The sequence below is a fragment of the Hyperolius riggenbachi genome, chromosome 10, assembly GCF_040937935.1.
Source record: "Hyperolius riggenbachi isolate aHypRig1 chromosome 10, aHypRig1.pri, whole genome shotgun sequence".
Classification (NCBI taxonomy): domain Eukaryota; kingdom Metazoa; phylum Chordata; class Amphibia; order Anura; family Hyperoliidae; genus Hyperolius; species Hyperolius riggenbachi.
This window is the reverse complement of record NC_090655.1, coordinates 27,716,242-27,741,309: the sequence shown is the minus strand read 5'-3', so window position 1 is coordinate 27,741,309 and position 25,068 is coordinate 27,716,242. Positions and strand designations below refer to the sequence as shown.

General features: G+C 46.4%; 1 protein-coding gene across 1 annotated transcript in view; it reads right to left on the bottom strand.

Annotated features, from left to right (window-relative positions):
* Positions 1-3,769: 3,769 nt before the first annotated feature.
* LOC137533817 (protein FRA10AC1) overlaps positions 3,770-25,068 on the bottom strand; it is a 147,876-nt gene continuing 126,577 nt past the window's right edge. Inside the window, exons 9-14 of the mRNA XM_068255068.1 lie at positions 22,063-22,176; positions 15,781-15,823; positions 15,013-15,116; positions 8,508-8,546; positions 6,301-6,385; positions 3,770-3,847 (exon numbers count right to left, since the gene is read on the bottom strand). Of these exons, the coding sequence (XP_068111169.1) occupies positions 3,805-3,847; positions 6,301-6,385; positions 8,508-8,546; positions 15,013-15,116; positions 15,781-15,823; positions 22,063-22,176 (428 nt within the window). The 3' untranslated portion in view covers positions 3,770-3,804. The remainder of the gene's footprint in view (positions 3,848-6,300; positions 6,386-8,507; positions 8,547-15,012; positions 15,117-15,780; positions 15,824-22,062; positions 22,177-25,068) is intronic.

Sequence of the window (25,068 nt, the reverse complement as noted above, 5' to 3'; positions counted from 1 at the left end):
CCATACTCTACACAGTCTTTTCTATGGAGCTGAACTCCACATCAGGAAAAAATCTTTGCAAGATGCTGCACACACAGATGCTGTACAGACACAAAAGATCAGTATCTGCAAAAGATCTGTTCCTGCCAAAAATCCACTCCTGCAAATTGCAATGATAGTCTATGAGATCTGCAGATCATCATACACACATGATTTAACTGACATTCATCTGCAGATCAGATCCACCAGGATGGATTTTCAGATCTGCAGATGAATGTCAGTTAAATCATGTGTGTATGATGATCTGCAGATCTCATAGACTATCATTGCAATTTGCAGGAATGGATTTTTGGCAGGAACAGATCTTTTGCAGATACTGATCTTTTGTGTCTGTACAGCATCTGTGTGTGCAGCATCTTGCCAAGATTTTTTTCCTGATGTGGAGTTCAGCTCCATAGAAAAGACTGTGTAGAGTATGGCTCTTATACTACAGGAAGGGTGGTAAGATTGGTCTGTGATCTTTCATTTTCCAAAGACTATGGTCTGATGTCTGTATGTGGCCTTAGACTAAGGAGTCGAGGAATCAGAGAAATTTCTGGGTACCTGGAGCTGGTGGTTTCATAAACTGAGGAGTTGAAGTCGCATGATTTTTGTACCTACTCTATAGCTGTGCAAGGGCTACAGAGTCGGAGCAGTTTTGGGTACCTGGAGTCAGAGGTTTCATAAACTGAGTCGTCGGATGACTTTTGTATCGACTCCACAGCCCTGGATGCAAGATTAATGGTGGCTTAGAGGCTTCCCAATCCATCTTGGAGCCCACTGCTGCTGCTGTTTTGGATATGTTCCCGCGGCCGCTTTCCCCGCTGTGTAGGAGTGGTCATACTGCACATGTGCAAGTATAGCCACGCCTGAGCAGTGAGCTGAAGCCACTCATTCATGCGAACAAGAGGAGTGTCCTGGCAAATGGCAGTGGTATCAAGGAGGACACGGGAAACCTCTGGACCATCTGGAGGCTTCCCTCTATGTGGGCAAGTATCTAACTTTGCTTTAACCACTTTTGTACCAGTAGTCTCTGGCCCCTTAAAGAGAACCCGAGGTGGGGATCTTAGAACAAAATCTATACACAGAGGCTGGGTCTGGCTATAGTGCCCAGCCTCTGTTGCTATTTGAATCCCCGCTAAGTCCCCCCTGCGCTCCGCTCTAGCCCATAAATTACAGCCGCGCTGTCGGGCATTGTTTACCTAGCTAATGTCACTCACGCCGCTCCCCCGCCTCCTGCAGAGCGCCGGTCCCCGCCCGCGTCCCTTCCCTCCAATCAGCGGCAAAGGAAGGGACGTGGGCGGGGACCGGCGCTCTGCAGGAGGCGGGGGAGCGGTGTGAGTGACACTAGGAAGGTAAATACAGCTTGCTGCGACACGCTGCGTGTCGCCAGCGCGGCTGTAATTTATGGGCTAGAGAGGAGTGCAGGGGGGACTTAGGGGGGATTCAAATAGCAACAGAGGCTGGGTACTATAGCCAGACCCAGCCTCTGTGTATAGATTTCGTTCTAAGATCCCCACCTCGGGTTCTCTTTAAGGACCAGAGACCGCTGTTACAAAAAATGGGGCCGATCAACGTCACGCCGCACTGACCCACCACTACTGATGATCGCATCGCTCAAGCTCACTCGCTCTGCAGTTGCTATGACAGCCGAGCTCTGTGAGCCTGTCAAGAAACGATTTTATTGGCCCCGGACCCTGTGATCATTGTGAGCCATTGAAATTGGTTTACAGCGATCACAGGATCAGTAGCCAATGAAATCGCCTCCTAACCGACTCACGTAGCTCTGCATGCAGAGGGCAAAAGAACGTAAGTGCACAGGAGCAGCTGGAAGGCAAAAAAACTCACTTGTGAACGAGGCCTTAGTCAGAGTGAGCAATCAGAACCCTTTCTCTACATATCTGCTCCACTTACACCTGTTTTTGCTTGTTTTCTTGCACAAGTTTTGATAACTCTGTCTGTGTTTGGAGTACCGTTTATCACACTGCCGATGTGCAGAATCCCCTTAATCCCCTGACACAGAAGGGATGGAGCAGATAGCAGAGCAGGCAGAATAGGATGGACATTGGCTGAGTTTTGCACCTAGAGCTGGCTGCTGCTGCTGCTGGAGATGTCGAGCCAGACAAGTTGCATAAACATAAGCTGCTTGCTCTCTATTGGATTTGGCTTTTAACAGAGCTTTCGAGATGTAAAAGAATTAACCTCAAGTTCTCCTTACAAGCAGATACTTGTTCTGACCATCACGCAGTTCCCTCCACTGAGCAGCCTAGTGCAAGTATGTGCAAACACCACTCCAACCGAGCAGCCTAGTGCAAGTATGTGCAAACGCCACTCCAACCGAGCAGCCTAGCGCAAGTATGTGCAAACTCCATTCCAAGCAAGCAGCCTAGCGCAAGTATGTGTGAATGTCACTCCAAGCAAGCAGCCTAGTGCAAGTATGTGCAAACTCCATTCCAAGCAAGCAGCCTAGCGCAAGTATGTGCAAACGCCATTCCAAGCAAGCAGCCTAGTACAAGTATGTGTGGATGCCACTCCAAGCAAGCAGCCTAGTGCAAGTATGTGCAAACGCCATTCCAAGCAAGCAGCCTAGTGCAAGTATGTGCAAACGCCATTCCAAGCAAGCAGCCTAGTGCAAGTATGTGCAAACGCCATTCCAACCGAGCAGCCTAGTGCAAGTATGTGCAAACGCCAGTCCAACAGAGCAGCCCAGTGCAAGTATGTGCAAACGCCACTCCAACCGAGCAGCCTAGTGCAAGTATGTGCAAACTCCATTCCAAGCAAGCAGCCTAGTGCAAGCATGTGTGAACGCCATTCCAAGCAAGCAGCCTAGTACAGGTATGTGCAAACGCAATTGAAAACAAGCAGCCTAGTGCAAGTATGTGCAAACGCCATTCCAACCGAGCAGCCTAGTGCAAGTATGTGCAAACGCCATTCCAAGCAAGCAGCCTAGTGCAAGTATGTGCAAACGCCATTCCAAGCAAGCAGCCTAGTGCAAGTATGTGCAAACCCCACTCCAACAGAGCAGCCTAGTGCAAGTATGTGCAAACGCCACTCCAACCCAGCAGCTTAGTGCAAGTATGTGCAAACCCCACTCCAACAGAGCAGCCTAGTGCAAGTATGTGCAAACGCCACTCCAACCCAGCAGCTTAGTGCAAGTATGTGCAAACGCCACTCCAACCCAGCAGCCTAGTGCAAGTATGTGCAAACGCCATTCCAACAGGTTCAATCAGAGGGAAGGGCAACTGAATGTGCATCACCCACCCCGCGCAACGCAATGTGAACAAGGCCTAAGAGTTCCCAGCAGGGCGTATTACATGGCAGTGTACTATGTACTATATAATCACTAGAATTATAGCTTCCTATAAACACTCGCTCATTCCCATGTTTGAGACATGAGGCCCATAGAAATCACTTTAGATATGCATAGAGATTGAGGCTCAGTTCAGTAGAACTAAGGGTAAAGCCTGGGGATGCTAAACTTTGACTTCCTGTTCTCCGCAAACAATTCCTCATGCATGGGGCATTTATAGTCTGCTGTTTATGAGATAGAAGACTAAGTACGGTCAGTGAGATGCAAATAGTTCCAAGTTGATGCAGAATTATGAAAATAATTCTGTATGTAAACTTATACAGTTTTTGCATGCAGAATTTGCATAAACCTGCATTATCTCCAAGTCATTTGCATCTCATTAACTATCCCTATAGAAAACCTGAATTGCTCACTCATGAGGATAATAAGAGATCCCACAGGTACAAAAATACAATTTTAATAAAACTCGAGAAACTTTACAGAAACATGTCTTGAAAATATTCATCAAACTCTTCTTCCCTGAAAAAATAAACATACACAGGATTAAAAATAAAATAAAGAAAGAAAAATTAGATAGAGGTGACATCTGTTGTGTGTTTATAAAATGAGGTTTCATTATCAACATAAGGTGGGGCCATTTATATTATAGGTAAAGATGTGGAACATCCTATCACACTAAATAGCTATTTGAAGTGGACCTGAACTCTTTCACAGGACAGAAGGAGAACATAGAGAAATGCACCCTGTATGTATTTAGAGAGAAGAGCCTGTCTAACCCCCTCTCATCTCTAACTAATCAGAAGTGTAATTTGATCTCTCAGCTATGTCAGCTGGCTGCCTCAGCAATGCAGCTAATTTGTAAACACAGGCTGTGAACCCGATGTCTTCCACGAAAGCAGGAAGTAGACACACTGCAGATTTATTGCAGGATTTGTATCAGCTGTAACAAAGCAATGTTTTTCTTTAAAAGTTATTATGCTGTTGCTTATCTTTTAGATCAAAGAGGACGTTCTGAGTTCAGGTCCGTCTTAAGACAGGCATAAAATTGACAATATTTTTAATAGATAATACATTAGGGAATTGATGGACTATCTAGTGGGAATACTGGCATGTACAGACATCCCAAGGCAATACCACCCTTATTACCGGCAGCGTATACAGCGAATTACACTATAAGTGCGACCCGTGGTACGCAAATAGCTGGACCGTTGCTAAGGTTATGCTCATTAGTAACGTGTGTTACCATAGCAACGTTTGCGCTAGTTGAGCGTGGTGCACAGTAACAGTAGCAAGGGTAAAATAGCTATGAACAGACATCGCAAGGCAATATTACCCTTACTACCGGCAGCGTGTACCACGAATTACGCTTGTGCAAAACGCAGTACTAGAGTAGTGTGACTGTTGCTAAGGTAATGCGCGCTACTAATGGTAACGTTCGTTAGTAACACGTTACCATAGCAACGGTTGCACTAGTTGAGCGTAACTTATGGTGCACATTGCTGATAGTAAGGGTAATATTGCCTTGCGGTGTGTGTACACCAATATTACCACGGTAACGTGCATCAGCCTCAAGATTTAATATAAAGACTGAAGCTAACAGAAATGTATTGATAACTATTAAATATTGGTCATGCACGCCCATTCTTCACTTGACTGATGCATGCTAGGGTGTGAGGGGAGGATGCCGGTACGTGCAACTGTTTGCACACTTCAGACCGATGGCTGAACAACTGGCTCGTCGGGTAGATCTGCCTCCAGGCTGACAGCCATGAGCGCTATTTAGCTGCAATTAAATGTGGCTAAATGGCAGGGCTTGGTTACACCACTCACCTCATCGCTTGACACGCAATGGTGTCACCTGGCAGCAAAAAGCTTGTCACATTTGAGGTCAGCCGTTGCCGTGCTGAGATGTAACTCCATAGGGGGGAGCTGCTTCTGCATTGAAAGTATTGAGCACTAGCATATTCCCGCCTGGCTGATGCACAGGAGCAGCTGACCGGCGGCATGTCACTGCGTTCAGCCTCCCGTGAAAAAGGGGCCTAACATTTACAAAGCTAGGTGTGATGGCAGTGGGACAGATAGGAGACAAGATTTATGCTGAAGTCTGGTATCTACTGGTGTAAGGTGGTAGACCAGGTAGATATCAATTGTTAAAGGATGACCGAGCTGAAGGACTCTAGTGAAATGGGCATATGTTATGTGTGGGGTGTTGTTAGTAGACACTTAGCGTGCCTTCCATTCCCCTCTTCGCCACTCGCCGTTCTGCTGTAGCAAGCCCCTTACCGATGGCCGACCCGAGCGACGCAGCTAACCTGTGATCCGGACATACTGCACCGCACATGCGCAGTATGTCACTTCAGCACCCTTGTGGCCGCGCTCAATGCCATCACCTCATAGGCACCAGCGCGTCTCCACGAAACTGCAGACTGGGAGCGAACGTGTGCACGCCTGTGTGGTGACGGCATTGAGCGAAGCCACAAGGGTGCTTAACTAAGATTCTGCGCAAGTGTGACGCAGTATGTCCAGGTTACCTGAGTCACCCGGGTCAGCCATCAGAACGGGGCTTGCTATAGGAGAATGGCGAGTGATAGAGGGGAATGGAAGGTGCAGTAAGTATCTATTATAACACCCCACATATGACATATGACCATTTCACCAAAGTCCTTCAGTTATGGTATCCTTCAACCTGACAAAGTTCTAGTCTAACACAGTGTATGCCTAGCATAAGATAACATAACATTACACAGTTGAAAACATCAATGGATACAGAACTGGATACATCACTGCAGCATCCAGAAGGAGTCCAACCACGTGGACCTCCAAAGATCAGTAAGTGGATACAAAATGTTAGGGGTGGGCTACAGTTGAGCCCATTTGTTGTCAAGAACCCCCAGAACTCTAGCCTCGACAAAATAACACAAAGTCTGCAAAAATAAAAAATGAGAATCTCTTTACTTAGCCTAACTACGAACCTCGTTTTCTCATCTGGTTCTTGTTGCGGGCCTTTCCAGAAGTCGTTATTGGCCGATTCATCTTCACTGTCATCTTTCTCGCTATCTGCACACAAGGTAATAGATGTGTGAATTGATTAGACTAGCAATGTCCCAACAATCTGCCCAACTAGCTTTCAAACTTGGTCTGTTGGAAGCGGGTTGGGCATGCGTAGGGCTGGCAAACAACCAGACGACCAAGTGATAACAGGTTGTTTGCCACATCCAACTGGTGGATCTGGCAAACTATCTTTCAAACTTGGTCTGTTACATGATAGTTGGACGTGTGAATGGCTGGCAAACAACCACACGACCAACTGATAACAGGTTGTTTGCCAAATCCAACTGGTGGATCAACCTGCCCATCTATCACGCCGGTTGGGATGGGTGTACAAGTCTTTTGAACAACTTTGTTGTTTTTGAATGCAGACATGTTGAGCAGTTTGTCGTTTAGTTTGCATGCATAGTATTTAAGCGAGTTGGTTGATTAGTTGGTTGGCATGTGTGTACGTACTTGTCGTGTAAACAACTTGTTGAGAAGTTGGTCATGTTATGTGGTTTTGCATTAAGTTGTATGTGTATGAGCCTTTAAGGTGGGTATACACCATGGAATTTTCACTTCAGATTGACTGATCGGATTTGAACTCAATAGGATATACAGTACAGTAGAAGAAAGCTAGCATACACGTGTATGTGACTTTTTTCAAAATCTGATACATTCTGATTGAAATCCATTTGGAAAAATTTAAATCAAAGGTTTATCCACATGGAACCATGGAATGTGGAATTGGAATGGAGCAATTTTTGAGTACTTGAGTTGGAGGTTTCATAAACGGAGGAGTCGGATGATTTTTGTACCCACTCCATAACTCTGCAAGGGCTGTGGAGTCGGAGATAAGGAGTTGGAGCAATTTTAGATACCAGGAATCGGTGGTTTCATAAACGGAGGAGTCGGATGATTTTTGTACCGACTCCATAACACTGCAAGGGCTGTGGAGTCGGAGATAAGGAGTTGGAGCAATTTTAGATACCAGGAATCGGTGGTTTCATAAACGGAGGAGTCGGATGATTTTTGTACCGACTCCATAACTCTGCAAGGGCTGTGGAGTCGGAGATAAGGAGTTGGAGCAATTTTAGATACCAGGAATCGGTGGTTTCATAAACGGAGGAGTCGGATGATTTTTGTACCGACTCCATAACACTGCAATGGCTGTGGAGTCGGAGATAAGGAGTTGGAGCAATTTTAGGTACCAGGAATTGGTGGTTTCATAAACTGAGGAGTCAGATGATTTTTGTAGCGACTCCACAGCCTTGCATAGAAGGATACCCAGCATTTAGTTTGATAATTTTTAGAATGCACAATCTGCTTCCGATCGAGAATGAGATTAATTTTGAGCTGGGATCTGTCGCTAGTGGTCAGTAGGCTGCAATTTTTTTTTTTTGCCTAATCGTTTTCTCAATTGGAAATAGGATCTGAATTGGTAAGCACCCACCATTCATTAGGGGTGTAACTACAAATCATAGGGTCCCCCCGCAAAATTTTGATGCCCCCCCCAAAGTTCACACCCCTTCCCTTACCTACTCCTGGTGCCCTTCAAAGCCTGAGGGCCCATCTTACGAGGGTCATAAAACAGCTGTGGCCATCAGAATCTTCACACCCATAACAAGTGTAGCCACAAAACACCGGATCTGAAGAATGAACCACTTTATTGGAGGGGTGAAGCAGTAGTTGGGGCCCCTTACAACTCTGGGTCCTACTGCGGTTGCTATGGCTGCTCCCCTGTAGCACTGCCCCTACTTATGTAAATTCAAATGGAGAAAATGATTGCTAAATCATGCCCCGTGTGTGTGGTACCACCTGCTCTTCAAGCTCAGGTAGAAGATATGCATTTCTGTACCTATAGGGATGATCACTGAGAGGCTAATGAAATCCAAGCCGGTACATATTTTATGCAGCTTGGAATTGGATTAATCCTATTCAAGCAGTTGTTGCTTCCGATTGGTCCATTCCCAAGCTGCATAAATATGCCTAACATTTGCATAATCCTGAAATCTTAGCATCTCACTGACCATCCCACAAACAAGAAACGAGGTCATGCGAGGGAAATCTGCCTCAATACGGGACTGGGTCTTCCTGCAGATGTATACCGCTGAACCGAATGGTAATAATTATAAGTTTGACCATTTACCTTCCTCACTGGAACCCTCCCTTCTGTCTTTTGATCGATCTGGAAGAAAAGAACACATTTTCAGAACTTTGTCCGAGGACTATTTCCACCACCCAGCAAAGCGTGATCCCACTAAAGCTGGTCGTACACTATACAATTCTGATTGTACAATCTTGCCCAGTAGTGACATACAGTTTAATGCAATAAAATATTCAGGACAGCTTATATTACCACATCTTTGTAGTGAGAGGACTTCCCTAAACAATCTGTTAAAAGAAAAATCTGATCATTTACCTTTAGAAAACCACAGCTATGTTAAAGAGAAACTCCGACCAATAATTTAACTTTATCCCAATCAGTAGCTGATACTCCCTTTTACATGAGAAATCTATTCCTTTTCACAAACAGACCATCAGGGGGCTCTGTATGACTGATATTGTGGTGAAACCCTTCCCACAAGAAGCTCTGAGTACCGCGGTACTTCTGGCAGTTTCCTGTCTGTGAACCCTGTTACATTGTGGGAAATAGCTGTTTACAACTGTTTCCAACTGCCAAAACAGCTAGCAGCAGCTACATCACCTGCCAGCAGTAAAAATGTCACCATGTAATAAATGTCAGAATAAATCAGGGATTTAAAATATTTTACAATGGGCAAACACTGACTAAATCATTTATACATAATTATTGTAAAAATGAAGCACTTTTTTTTTATTACATTATTTTCACTGGAGTTCCTCTTTAAAGTGCACCTGAACTCCTAGACAGAAAAGAAGAAAAACAGAGAAATGCACCATGTATGTATTTAGAGAGTTTAGCCTTTCTAATTCCCCCTCATCTGTGTCTAAACCCAAGTGTAATTTGATCTCTCAGCTGTGTCAGCTGGCTGCTTTGGCAGAGCAGCTAATCTGTAAAACACAGGCTGTTAACCCTATGTCTGCTTCCATGAAAGCAGGAAGTAGACACACTGCAGATTTATTACAGGATTTGTATCAGTTGTAACAAAGAAATGTTTTTCTTTAAATGTTATTATGCTGTTGCTTGTCTTTTAGAGCAGAGAGGAGGTTCTGAGTTAAGGCCCGCTTTAAAGCGGAACTGTAGTGACAAAGTAATGGGTTAGGACTCTTTTCCACGGGCTGTTGATAGGCAGTGAAATGCCTCTCAAACTCTCACTGCTCACTGTTGCCTGGTAACTGCTCACTGTTGCCTGGTAACTGCTCACTGCTGCCTGGTAACTGCTCACTGCTGCCTGGTAACTGCTCACTGCTGCCTGGTAACTGCTTGCTGAGCACACAGCTCAGCAGTCCATGGAAAAGAGGCCTAAAATAGCTTAGTAATTTATAAGTTATTTAGTCTGAGTTTGCCTATTACATTCTGAAATTGACCACAGGTGTCGACATCATTAGTCCCGTCAGGTGATTTCTGCGGAATATTTCCTGAGAGCTCCAAAGCCAGTAGAAATAATACCAGGTCTCAAAGAATGCTCTGGGGGAGAGTCTAAGCATTGTTGGGAGGGCAGGACTACATACCAATATACAGTAATATAAACATTTAGGAAGTGTTCCTGATGCTGAAACCAGGATAATAAAAGGTAATACTGGGTATCCTGAATCATTTACTGCATTCTACTATATGTCACGACAGGGCCTCTTTAATAGATATTTTTATAAAGAGTGACGTATGACAAGTTGCGGGTTCCTGCGGGGTCAGAGCGAGAGAGTCAGATGAATAGCCTCCTGGGGTTATGGAACACGGCCTGTATTTGCAGCCGCAGCAGGACGAGCGTATCCTGCGGCTACATCTGCCTGTGCAGAACACAACTACACAGGCATCCGCCCCACAAGCAGCCCAGCACACACTGGCCTCTGACTATACAAACAGCTTTCAGGAGATGCCACAGCCCAACATCGCACAAGTGGAAGCTGAGTTTTTGCATTACCAGTTAAACCACATCAAGCACTATTCTAACATAACCTTTAGCAAATGTTATAGGCGCTTTGTACCGCACATAAAATGTACCCGAAGTGACATGTGACATGATGAGATAGACATGGGTATGTACAGTGCTTAGCAGACAAATAACTAGGCTGTGTTCCTTTTTTCCTTTCTCTATCTGAAAGAGTTAAACATCAGGTATGCAAGTGACAGTTTCTGTCTAGAAGGAATACAGTTTCACTGATAAGGAATTACAGCTATAAAAACCTTTTATAGGAGGAGGATGGATACAATTGTTTAACTCATCAGTTTATTTTCACCTCGTGTTTCATTTAACCCTCCTGGCGGTCTATTCCAGGGGGCAGCGCAGCAGGTTTTTTTTTAAATCATGTAGCGAGCCTAGGGGTCACTACACGATAGCCGCTGTGCAGCGGCATCCCCCCACCCGCTCCGATCGCCTTCGATCTGCAATCAGGAAATCTCTTTCAAAGAACGGGATTTCCTGGAGGGCTTTTCCCGTCGTGATGACGTCATCGGGAGTCCCGATCCACCCCTCAGGGCTGCCTGGCGCTGATAGGCCAGGCTGCGCAAGGGGTCTGGGGGGGCGCGCGGCGGGTAGCGGTGAATCGGCGCGGACCGGCGGCAATCGGTGTGCACAAGCAGCTAGCAAAGTGCTAGCTGCGTGTAGCAAAAATAAAAATTACGCAAATCAGCCCAGCAGGGCCTGAGAAATCCTCCTGCACGGCTTACCCCGAACTACATTCTGGGTTACCGCCAGGAAGGTTAAAGAGACACTAAAGCGAAAAAAAAATGATGATGATAATGAATTGGTTGTGCAGTACGGATATTTACTAGAACATTAGTAGCAAAGAAAATAGTCTCATATTTTTTTATTTTCAGTTAGTGTTTTTTTTTTTATATAACATTGCATCATTCTCTAATATTTGCAGTTTACACACTATGCAGCATTCTAAATGATTTTACAGAGCAAGCCAGTGAACTATTGACCCGTCCTCTGCAGAGAAAAAGAAAATACATTGCCAGACACTTGAGATAATAAGCTTCAGAAAACAGAGCTCTCTGCGACTTTGAAAGTTGTGGAGCTCAATGGCTCTTTTGCATAGATAACCACTGGAGTTTCTTAACTCTTCCTGTACTGGAAACAATATTAGACTTATGTCTCTGCTCCTAATGTTTTATTTCTCAGCTGTACTACACATACAAATCATAATTTTTTTTCCGCTTCAGTGTCTCTTTAAAGAGTACCCGAGATGAAAAAAAACACAAAAACAATTATACATACCTGGAGGAGGCCGTTGGCTTCCTCGCTGTCCTCCCCGATCCACTGCTAGCTGTCCGGAGAAATACTTCAGTTGCCGCCAGTCGGCCAGGCTGCGCATACACAGTACGTGGCGACAAACGGCGATTGAAAAAGGTATACCTTGACAGGCAATGGAGGATCGAGGCGGCCCGGGAGGATGACAAGGGAGCCAACGGCCTGAAAGGGCTGGAGGAAGTTCCAGGTATGTATAAATGCTTTTTTCTGCACATCTCAGGTTTCCTTTAAAAGCGGAACTGTAGATATAAAATAAACACATTGTTTCACTTACCTGGGGCTTCCCCAAGACCCCAGCAGCTGTCCTGTCCCGCGCCGCTCCTCAACGAGCCTCCGTTCCCCCACCGCTGCTCTGTCCCGTACCTCGACTTGTAAGTCGATGCCAGCGCAGCCCTGCCAAGCGTATCCTTTCTTCGCGTTCCCCTCTGCAATAGCGGCGTACGCAAAGAAAGGATACGCGTTGCCAGAGCCGCGCAGGCGCAGTGGCCCGGCGGCGAAACCTAAAGTAGCTGGCGGCGCAAGAACGGAGGCTCGTTGTGGAGCGGCGCGGGACAGGACAGCGGCTAGGGGTTTGGGGAAGCCCCAGGTAAGTGAAACAATGTGCTTATTTTATATCTACAGTTCCGCTTTAAGTAAAATGCAAAATAGAAGTATCAGTTTTGTTTAATCCACTGATAATAAATGATAGGCTGAAGTATTTTTAAAGAGAGTCTGAAGCCTTATAAAATTGCTGTTTTTATTTAACACTTATCTTCTGCACTATCACCATAGCGTCGCACAAAATGGCGCATCCCTGCGGGCAGAACACTATATTTAAACCCCCCAAATCCCGGGGCAAAAATCCATGGCTTTCAAAGTCGTAGATTTTGCTGCCCGGGGAGGCAGAGCTTTGTGCTGCAGCTCTGCCTCGCCAATCTCTGTGCGGATCTCCGCCTCTCCCCGCCCCTCTCAGTGAAGGAAGACTAAGAGGGGCGGGGAGAGGCGGTGATCAGCGGGGACTGATGTGAGTAGAGGTAGAGCTACAATGCTAAGCTCTGCCTCTATCAGGAAGCGCTCCCCACATTTTGCCCCGGGTAATTAGGGGGTTTAATTACAGCGTTCTGCCGCAGGGATGCAGCGTTTTAGCTATGGCGATAGTGCAGAAGATAAATGTTACATAAAAAGAGCAATTTTATAAGGCTTCAGACTCTCTAAGTATAAATAGCTCGGAGTGACCCAGAACTACTAGGATAAGTAATACAGTAAGTATAAGGGGCGAAAAAATACCAAAAATACCTTCCTACTAAAAGCAACGCTAAATATCCTGTACATTTGCTTTCTCCAGACCACCTCTTCCCTCCTTCTCCATAGGAAGAAATCTTTTGTTTGGCTAAGTGAGCAGTATGATCACATAGGGACCTCTCTAAAGATAATAGAGAGAGAGATCACATTCTGCACGTCCTGCGACAGCTGCCTGGCCGTGCAGGACAACCATCTCTAGAGTGTGTGACCCTGGCACAATCCCGCTCTTACAAAACCTGGGCAAGATCACAAGTGTTTGCTCAAAAGTGAGGTCACTGGTCATTTAAATGGGACAAAGTCCTGCATGGGAACATATACAAGGCACAGGTCAGCAGGGTTTATGTAAGCCATAGGAACAGGATGCTAACGATGTACTGAAGTTAACCCCCTCAGTGCTCAGTCATATCGTCAACACAGTCAACTTAACGATTAAGGCTTCATTACTGTGAAAGATACATACATAGGAAATGTATATTGTAAAATGCACTATAAATTACATTTTCCTAGGTTGCTGTCCAGGGCCGCCAACAAGGCATCACAGAAAAGGCACGTGTATGGGGCCCGAGATGTCAGAGGTCGGAACAAAGGCTATCAGTGGTTATAATGGGCTGGCATGTGCGCCAGCAGAAGGAAGTACAATCTACTTATTAACTGCAGTTACTACAATATCTCACTACAGTATAATCTCGTTATAGTTATCTCTGACACAGTAAACTAAATTTCCAGGTCGCAACCAAGCACCATTATAAGAGTAATGCCTGGTATAGTAAATCTCGATATACTAGAACTTCTGTTATAGTGAATCTGTTTTTTGCCCCGGCGTTATTCTGTATCCGGCTATAGTGGATAGTGGGCTGGTGCATACAGCATACGTCAGACCTATGAGCAGTGGTTGGTGGACAGGCTGGCAGCCACTTGTAGCCTACTCGCTATCTACACACTACTCTGGGCCTGTATGCATTACCTCAACAGCTCAAGCCAGTGAGACCTATGCTTCCTGTGTAAGCTGCTGTCTCATTACTGAGGGAATTGCCTGTCATCTGTGACATGCTTGTGCTTGGCTGCAATGCTACAGTATCATCCAGGCGCACAGAAATGTGGACAGAGGAGCACACTATCAGTACTGTACCTGCATTCACTGGTGAGACCTATGCTTCCTGTGTAAGCTGCTGTCTGATTTCTGAGGGAATTGCCAGTCATCTGTGACATGCTTGTGCTTGGCTGCAATGCTACAGTATCATCCAGGCTGCACAGAAATGTGGACAGAGGAGCACACTATCAGTACTGTACCTGCACTAACTGGTGAGACCTATGCTTCCTGTGTAAGCTGCTGCCTGATTACTGAGGGAATTGCCGGTCATCTGTGACATGCTTGTGCATGGCTGCAATGCTACAGTATCATCCATGCTGCACAGAAATGTGGACAGAGGAGCGCACTATCAGTACTGTACCTGCATTAACTGGTGAGACATATGCTTCCTGTGTAAGCTGCTGCCTGATTACTGAGGGAATTGCCTGTCATCTGTGACATGCTTGTGCATGGCTGCAATGCTACAGTATCATCCAGTCGCACAGAAATGTGGACAGAGGAGCGCACTATCAGTACTGTACCTGCATTAACTGGCGAGACCTATGCTTCCTGGGCATGCTGTTACGCGATTGTGATCTAGCATAGACACACTCTATGCTCACTTGCTGAAGCAAGAAAAAGTGTGTTTTCAGCCAACCCCACAGGTGAGAGCATTCCACCGGTGGCTGTATTCAGTGTGATTCTTCTGTAAGTGCGCTCTACATTTTGTCTTCGCAGCCCTTGCATCTAGCACTTTGAAGCAGCACGTCAACCACTGGATTTGGCAAACTCCCTGATCGCTCCACATAGCACCGACCCCTCCCAAACACACACACACACACACACACACAAACACACACACACCTGGAGGCGACATAAAAGGTGGATGCAATATTCCTCCATGTTACCTCTATGCTTTCTCTTCTTGTGCGACTGTTTAGCCCTCTTCTTGGAAGGCTCTCCCATCTCTTCTGAGGTCTTCTTCTTGGTCTGTGGCTGGACCTCTTTCCTCCTGTGCAGTGACAAACACAAATACATATAAAGATGCCCATACATCTAGCGATTTTGACGGCCGATCGACCAAGAGACAGATCTGTGGCTGCCATAAGCCGCAGGCTGATTCCCGATCGATTTCATCAGGAAGTCTTTCGGGAATCGGCCTAGTGACGTCGCCTCATTGCTTTCCCTCTCATGTAAAATGTGCCTTTCCTCCCCAGGTGCCTGTCGGTGTCCGCCGCTGTCTCTGTTCTCTTCCTCACACACATGCCCCCCGCGTGGTTGCTGGCGTATTGTGAGATTTCACACACACCCACATTATGCTGGAAACCGCGTGGGACGTGTGTGTGAGGACGAGGACAGAGACTGCAGCGGACACCAACAGGCCCCTGGGAGAGGGGGGCACATTTTACATGAGGGGGACAGCGCTGGGGGTTCCGTCAGATTCCTCACCCAGCTACGGAAGCGCGATGAAGGAGGCATGCTGCCAGGCTATATGGCAAAGTCTCTTGTGTGATTGGGGGAGGAGCCACTCACAAACAATATTTTTTTCACAACTAAAGGGATTTCTTATTTGGCATTATTAATGAATTAATTACGGTAATGCTGTGATGTCCACTACAGCAAATAAGGAAAGAGAGCTGTAGCGTTATTGGAAATGGTGATAGAGAGATACATACTTGTGATGAAAATTCAGTTTGTATGAGCATTCCGGACACAGCCCTGCAAAGAGAGAATTCACCAGTTAAAGAAGAACTTTACTGAATGTAAATGTCTTATCTTTTACAATATCTGTTAACTGATTATGTTTATACGCTGTGTGCTATTTTTCTTCTAAGCCCTGCCGAAGCCCTGCCTCATAGGAGAAACAAGATGGGTATTGGGAGGGGCCACACAGACCTGTAAGCACTCACATCACACTGTCTGGTTTATAACTAGTCTACAGATGTACTGTGCCTCGACAATGGGGACCCTGCATGGCCCTGAAACGAGCGTTGGCAATATGGTCGGATGTGTATGGTGATGGAACAATAAATGTAAGTTTCTTAAAGAGAACCCGAGGTGGGTTTGAAGAATATTATCTGCATACAGAGGCTGGATCTGCCTATACAGCTCAGCCTCTGTTGCTATCCCAAACCCCCCTAAGGTCCCCCTGCACTCTGCAATCCCTCATAAATCACAGCCACGCTGCTAACAGCTTGTCAGAGCTGGCTGTGTTTATCTCTATAGTGTCAGTCTGCTGCTCTCCCCGCCTCCTGCAGAACTCCAGTCCCCGCCTGCATCCCTTCCCTCCCTGCTGATTGGAGGGAAGGGACGGGGGCAGGGACCGGAGCTATGCAGGAGGCGGGGGAGCAGCTGAGACTGACACTACAGATGTAAACACAGCCTCACAGCATGGCTGTGATTTATGAGGGATTGCAGAATGCAGGGGGACCTTAGTGGGGTTTGGGATAGCAACAGAGGCTGGGCTGTATAGGCAGATCCAGCCTCTGTATGCAGATAACATTCTTTAAACACACCTCGGGTCTCTAAGAGTGTGGTGTGCAGACCTCCCAATGTTACTTTGGATTACTTCAGCCACTTGGTCCAGAACCCCCGAAACAGGCAAACGTGGCATGTGATTCTTTGGACTTATATGTCTCCCCTTGTGTTCTCTCTCCCCGGAGCCCGTTTGCTGTTGGACCTCTAGCGTTTTGTCTATAGCGTTGATGTCACATGACACAGGTGTGAAAATGGGCAGCCTGGGAGAGAATTACCTTGGTGGAGACCTGGGTCTTGGAGAGGAGACATCGAACACAGGAGTAGGTGTGATCGCAATACAAGATCTCAGCAAAACCCCCGCAAGTCAATGAGGATCGGAACGATATTCAACAACTCAATCGGACATGTCAGTCATTCAAAAACGAACGGTTGCCGTGGGTGGAGTGTCAAGAGAAGAGGGGAGTGAAGTTTTCACAGGCTGAGGGCTGGAGATGCAGATCAGCTTGCCTGTGTGTAATGTGACAAAGAACATAGCTGCTCTCATTGTATCACAGGAATAAATAATCATAAACTGTTGAAGCTGTTTGCAGCTAGATTTGCTGTGTAAACTATCTAAACTTTAGATAAGATATATAGACAATTTACTTGTCATAGTTAGTTTTTCATCTCGGATCGGCTTTAAACATTGCTTTACAAAATAATCTTGCACAATATTGCAAGAAAAATCGTTTATTGCACAAAATCGTTTGGAAAAAAAGGTTTGGTGGGTATGGGCCTTTGGGAGACTCCCTGTTTGCGGAGCATCCCTAGTGGCTGCAGCTCTGGTGATTTGAGTCCGCCAGGAGAAAAGTGCAATGTAAATATTCTGTGTCTTGTCTAGAAATAATGCGGAAATCCAATGCTCATGTGTTGAGATAAGAAGGTAAAGTCTTCCTGTAGTGACCTGCGTGCGGCAAGACAGGGACTACCGCAGGTCCTGGCATACATCCCACAAACACTCCACTATAGGCAACAGCGAGAGGGCGATTCTCCCGAGAACTGCTTGTTATTACAGGTGGAGGACGCAATGCAGCGTCCCACCGCCGTGGCACTCCATACGTTCTATCTCGCTGTGTGTCCAATGTACACAAGTCACTCAGTAGAATTCCATTATATAAGAAAGAGAAACAATCTATACTCCTGTGTGTTTATTTATATTGCACAACCGCTGATTCCTCACATAACGGCCACATGCGGTCTTCAGAGGCTTGACAGAAATCCTGCATGCAGCGTCTTGTGTTTTTATACGTAAAGTTTATTTGGACAACAAGGCGCCTGCAGCAACTTTATTAAATGTCCACAATCAGGTTCAGAACGCTACCCCAAACTGGACCAGCCCCTGTAAAATGACACATTAAAACAGTTCTCTGGGCAAATGTATGAGGGCCCTTTTTAACTTGAGGCTGGTTTCACAGTGGGACGTTAAAGTCCCACGTTACAGCAGCCAGTAACGCAGCCTAACTCACAGCACTGTAAAATCAATTGTGCTGTTCACAGTGCCCACGTTGCGTTACATAGTAACGCAGCACGTTTAAACAAAGTGCTGCATGCTGTACGTTATACTGGTCTAAGCCGCGTTAGACTGCTTGCACATGCTCAGTAATGCTGGAGGAGGAGGTCTCCCCTCCTCCTCCGCGGCCAGCCACATGGCTAATTAATATTCACTGCACTGCAGAGACTCCTGGTGGGACTGTAGTTTTGTCCGGATCATGAACGAATCGTTCATTTGATCCGGATCTTTTTGTGAGTTGAATCATCCGGATCATCACAATGAAAGATTCGGTTCACGGTGGATGTCTGTCTGGCAGAAACAGGAACATACAGAATGTACAGTGCAGGGAAAGTCCTGTCATGCTAGTCATTTCACCCAGTCTGCTTTCCTAGTAAAATGATTCAAATGATTTGGTTCAAAGATCCGGATCTTTCCAATGATCCGATTCAAATGATCCGAATCCTTAAAAAGATCCGGACTTCCTATCACTAACCTGAAGCGGCTGCTTTGAGAGCTGCATAATGCAGCTCAATCTGACGTCCAACTTCAACACCACCATACGTTGCGTTAGGGGCACGCTATGCGACCATAACGTCCCCTAAACCGCAACGTCTTGGTGTGTAAGTAGCCTAAAGGGAGGAATATGGAGGCTGCCATATGTATTTCCATTTAAGCAATACCAGTTGCCTAGCAGCACTGCTGATCTATTAGGCTGCAACAGTGTCTGAATCACACCAGTAACAAACATGCAGATAATCGTGCCAGATCTGACAATGTCAGAAACACCTGATCTGCCTGCTTGTTCAGGGTCTATGGCTAATAGTATTAGAGGCAGAGGATCAGCAGGATAGCCAGGCAACTGGTATTGCTTAACCTCCCTGGCGGTAAGCCCGAGCTGAGCTCGGGCTATGCCGCGCAGGAGGAGATCTCAGCCCCTGGTGGGGTGATTTTCACCATTCAAAGTGCTGTGCGTGCAGCCAGCACTTTGCTAGCCGCGCGCACAGCGTGATCGCCGCCGCTCTGCGGCGATCATCCGCACGCAGCGGCGGAAGAGGGCCCCCCCCCCCCCGCCAGAGCCCTGCGCTGCCCGGACCAATGAGTTCCGGGCAGCGCTATGGGCTGGATCGGATGCGTCTGACGTCCATGACGTCATTCCGATCGTCGCCATGGCCACAGGTGAAGCCAAACAGGGGAGCGCTTTATATACGCGTTCCCCTGTTTGCTATTGATGCCGGCGACGATCGCACTAGAGGGCCACATGCGCCCTCTAGTGGTGTTTCATGTAGCTACCACTCTGGTAGCTTTACATGAAACAAAACAAAAAAAAAGGATTTTTGCCCATTTGCAAAAAAAAGTTAACCGCCAGGGAGGTTACAAAGGAAATAAATATGGTAGCCTCCATATCCCTCTCACTACAGTTCTCCTTTAAACCCACAATCACAAACTGGATACCTCAGTTATCCTGAATTCATTTGAAGAAGAAAAAAAGTAACTGGCTTTAGACCTCATCTGAGCTTCGTGGACATTATCCTTCTACGCCATCACAAACCTGCTGCAATGCAAATGCGATTTTATCTGCTTTCACTGTGCACATTACAACGCAATTATCGCACGTTCAGGCAGTTTCATGGCAACCTTACGTTTACAAATATAAAAAAACAGAAAAAAAGTGATAAACAATTTTTTTTTTAGGTGTGCCCATAGACTTAAAGGGGAACTGAAGTAAGAGGTATATGGAGGCTGCCATATTTATTTCCTTTTAATCAATACCAGTTGCCTGGCAGCCCTGCTGGTCTATTTCTCTGCAGTAGTATCTGAATAACACCAGAAACAAGCATGCAGCTAGTCTTGTCAGATCTGACTTTAAAGTCTGAAACACCTGATCTGCTGCATGCTTGTTCAGGGGCTATGCCTAATAGTATTAGAGGCAGAGGATCAGCAGGGCTGCCAGGCATCTGGTATTGCTTAAAAGGAAATAAACATGGCAGCCTCCATATACTTCTCTCTTCAGTTCCCCTTTAAAAGAATACTGTAGGGGGGAGGGGGGGGGGTCGGGGGAAAATGAGTTGAACTTACCCGGGGCTTCTAATGGTCCCCCGCAGACATCCTGTGCCCGCGCAGCCACTCATCAATGCTCCGGCCCCACCTCCAGTTCACTTCTGGAATTTCAGACTTTATAGTCTGAAAACCACTGCGCCTGCATTGCCGTGTCTTCACTTCCCCTGATGTCCCCATGAGCGTACTGCGCAGGCACAAACCATACTGGGCTTGTGGTATACGCTCCTGGTGACATCAGTGGGAGCGAGGACACGGCAAAGCAGGCGCAGTGGTTTTTAGACTTTAAAGTCTGAAATTCCAGAAGTGAACTGGAGGCGGGGCCAGAGCACCAGTGAGTGGCTGCGCGGGCACAGGATGTCTGCGGGGGACCATTAGAAGCCTTGGGTAACTTCAACTCATTTTCCCCCCCAACCCCCCTACAGTGTCCCTTTAACTCAAACACCAAAGAAGAAAAATACAGCATGGTCTGCGTTGGAGTTAAGGTAAAAATCACATCGCACATGTGGGAAAAGAGCACTGCGATTACTAAGTTAATACATGGCAAGTTTAAAAAGGGCATTTTATCATACTCTGTTCTGCATCCAGAGCCGGGACAAGGTCCTCCAGCACCCAAGGCTGAGACACCAAAGTGCGCCCCTCCATCCCTGCCACCCGAGCCATCAAACACTGATTGCTATTAGACTAAGAGGCGCCACAGGGCCCACAACCTCCCCAACACCTTAATATCTAGTTATCTGGCTTGCAGTCACTGCCATGTATCCCCTTTTCTTATTTCTTTCTGCTTCAAACACAATTAGGAATGACAGCTGAATGAATTCTGCGCCCCCTCCTACACTGCGCCCTGAGGCTGGAGCCTCTTCAGCCTCTGCCTCGGCCCGGCCCTGCCTGCATCCATCTGAAATATTGATTAGGTGCTGCAGCAATCTATAGATACAGGAAGTGTTTCTGATGCTGAAAAATTACCGTAAAACTGGATATCCGGAATACAGTAACTGAATATTTTCTAAGTCACTGATCCAGAAAAAGCATGCAGGTTATAGAACATTGGCTTCATGCTAATTACAGATCTGCAACTCGGACACCAATGAATAGGGATGGTCAATCAGTTGCTAATAATTCTGAGCCAATGCTAATTAATTTGCTAATTTATGCCACTTTGAGGAATGGAACCCACAACAAATCGCTATCGCTAATCGCAATGGCTAGCATTTTTAATGAGCGTTTTGTAAGTGATTTTTTCATGAGTGTTTTTGGTCCTCTCAATTAGTTTTTTTTGTTTTTTTTTTACAGTGTAATTTAAAAACGCTAGCAAAATCTCTCTGTGTAGGTTTTGATGAGCGATTACGCCAGCGTTTATATACTTTACATTGCAGAAATGCTAATGCTAAAAATGCTGCCTGTCCTGCGTTTTGCGATTTGGTAATCGCAATCGCTCCAGTGGAATTTGGCCCCTCCATTAACATTAGCTGAGCGTTTAGGGAAATCGCTAGCGTTTTGAAAACCTCCCTAAATGCTCACAAAATCGTTCTGGTGGGTTCCAGCAGGGCTGTGGAGTAGGAGTTGAAGTCGAGGTCGGGGCAATTTTGGGCACCCAGAGTCGGGAGTTGGAGTCGGAGTCATTGATTTCATAAACTGAGGAGTCGGATGATTTTTGTACAAAATCCACAGCCCCATTAAGTATTAGACTAAAGGGTCAGAGCCATTTTGGGTACCTGGAGTCGGAGTTGGTGGTTTCATAAACTGAGGATCGGAGTTGGAAGATGTTTGTACCGACTCCACAGCCCTGGGTTCCAGCCCTGAATCAGCCCAATAAAAGGCAGCCACTGCCAGGAAAGCTCTCGTTGTGGCACCGGTTGACCAGAGTCGGTAGAGAACGGATAAGCCGACTTACTCAGTTTTACAAGAGCGTTCTTCTTCTCTCCGTGCTCCATGTAGCCAAAGTTCACCTCCCAGCTCTTCAAGCCTTCCTTCTCCTCACAGCGCTTGTTCCCGCAAGAAAACTGACCTGAGGGGAGAAGAAGATTTCCAAAACAGACGTCAGTTTCCCGAAACAATCAGTCATGTAAAGCAGACCTGAACTCAGAACTTCCTGTCTGCCCTAAAAGATAAGCAACAGCATAATAACCTTCAGGGCCCTGTCACACTGGTGCAGTGGGTCATTTTACTGCACCTCACCTCTATGCTAATGAAAGCCTATGGGTGCTTTCATACAGCATGTCATGCACTGGAGTTCACTGATCTACCCCGCGACCTCTGCGGCGACGTGCGGCCGACCGGAAGGCATGTAAGTCTATGGCGACGCAGGGTTTGCCAAAATATTGGTGTTGCGACACGCATGCATGGAAGCGTATATTTACAAATCGCCTCCGCGCACCGTGTTTCTAAAACAGGAAGTGAACGCAATTGAGGGTCACTTCCTGTTTGGATCCCGGCCAAAAGGGGATTACCGCATACTAACGTGGTAGTCCCTGAATGCCTGTTTTCGGCGGTGCGACCAAAAACAGGCCTGACACAAATCCTGCAATCAATCTGCAGTGTTTCTACTTCCTGTTTTCATGGAAGCAGACAAAGGGTTAACATTCTGTATTTACATATTAGCTGTGCCTGCTGAAGTTTTGTGCTGACACAGCTGAGAGATCAAATTACACCTGTAGAAGATGAGAGGGAATTAGGCAGGCTCTACTCTCAAAAAACACACAGGGTGTATTTCTCTCTGTTTTCCTTGTATCCTGTGCAAGAGTTCAGGTCCACTTTAAAGGACACCTGAAATGAGGGGGGTATGGAGGCTGTCATATTTAAACTATGCAAATTGCCTGGCTGTCCTGTTGATCATCTGCCTCTTAAGGTGTCCACAGATCACTCGACTTGGCGGCCGATCGAGCATTCCGATTCGATAATTATTATCGCTGCAAGCATGCCTGACTGACTGACGAGTCAACCAATTTTAGCCCAAAATTGGCTGAAAGTATCGATTGGACACGCTGCAAGATGTCGGGCCAATGTGGTCATTCAGGTTAACGGTGTGCGATATCGAGATGAGCGGCAAACATGACAGAACGCGTCACATGCTTAAAGGGGAACTTCAGCCTAAACACACATACTGTCATTATTAGCTATGTTAATTAAAATAGATAGGTAATATAATCTCTGAGGGCTTGTTCACATTGCGTTCCGCCATTGAGTGTCCTTCGGCGGTGGGCTTTTTTTGTTCACTTTTTTTAAGCGTTTTCCGGCGACTTTCTGCGCGTTCGCTCGTTTTAGTGGGCTTTTAAGGGTTTTTGCAGAGCGCTTCTGTTTTTTTATCCGGAAAAAAAAAACGGAAACAATAAATACTATGTATTTAAAAAAAAACTAAAAACACTCACACAATCGCTTCCCAAAGCGATTGTGTGAGCGTTTTGCGGTTTTCCTATACCTTCCATTGAGGCAAATCACTTTAAACATGGCTCAAGCACCGCTTTTTAAAGCGGATCGCAAACGAACGCTTTGATATGAACTCTCTCATAGAGAATCATTGCACAAGCACTTTCAGGGCGATTTTGAAAATCACCCGCGCTTAAAATTTTACAAAAAACGGATATAATGGGAACTAGGCCTTACCCACCCTGTTTTAAAAGAACAGGCAAATGTTTGTGATTTCATGAGGGCAGACATCTTTTTGGTTGAAAGGAGGTGATGGAGCATGAGACACAGTTCCAACTGTCCTGTGTCCTGATCATCCCTCCCAGCTGCGCACACTAGGCTTCAAATCTCAAATTCAAATGTAAAAAAACTAATTTGCGCCAAAACAGCAGAAGGAGAATAACAACATCAGAAATCTCATCATGCTTTGCACAGCATCAGGGGGAAAATTCCCATCAAGATTTCTTTGATGGGGCGGGGCTTAGCTTCTGTGCAGCGAAAAATGAGGATGGGTAAGAAAAACAAAGTTCTGATGCTGTGAAGGCTGTTAGACACACCAAGCCTTGTCAGTGCTGCTGAGTAGATTTTTAGTCTGAAGTAGTGTTGGGCGAACAGTGTTCGCCACTGTTCGGGTTCTGCAGAACATCACCCTGTTCGGGTGATGTTCGAGTTCGGCCGAACACCTGACGGTGTTCGGCCAAACCGTTCGGCCACATGGCCGAACTAAGAGCGCATGGCCGAACGTTCCCCGAACGTTCGGCTAGCGCTGTGATTGGCCGAACGGGTCACGTGGTTCGGGCCCGAACGCGCTCTGATTGGCCGAACGGTCACGTGGTTCGGGTAAATAAATACCCGAACCACGTCATATCTCCGCCATTTGTCTGTGGGTTTAGCTTTGGGTAGGCAGGCAGGGTAGTTCGCTCTCCAGCCACGCTAGCCAGGGTCCCCCCCAGTCATTGTGTGTCGCTGCTGGGAACAGTAGTACACCGCACGCTCAGCCACACTATATATAGCATTGTTTACTGCCACTGTGTACCTCGCTCAGCCACGCTATATATATAGCATTGTGTTTTCTGACACTCTGTGTACACGGCTTAGGCTAGTCTGACTAATATAGCATTGTGTGTACTGCCACTGTGCACCTCGCTCAGCCACGCTATATATAGCATTGTGTGTACTGCCACTGTGCACCTCGCTCAGCCACGCTATATATAGCATTGTGTGTACTGCCACTGTGCACCTCGCTCAGCCACGCTATATATAGCATTGTGTGTACTGCCACTGTGCACCTCGCTCAGCCACGCTATATATAGCATTGTGTGTACTGCCACTGTGCACCTCGTTCAGCCACGCTATATATAGCATTGTGTGTACTGCCACTGTGCACCTCGCTCAGCCACGCTATATATATAGCATTGTGTTTTCTGACACTCTGTGTACACGGCTTAGGCTAGCCTGACTAATATAGCATTGTGTGTACTGCCACTGTGCACCT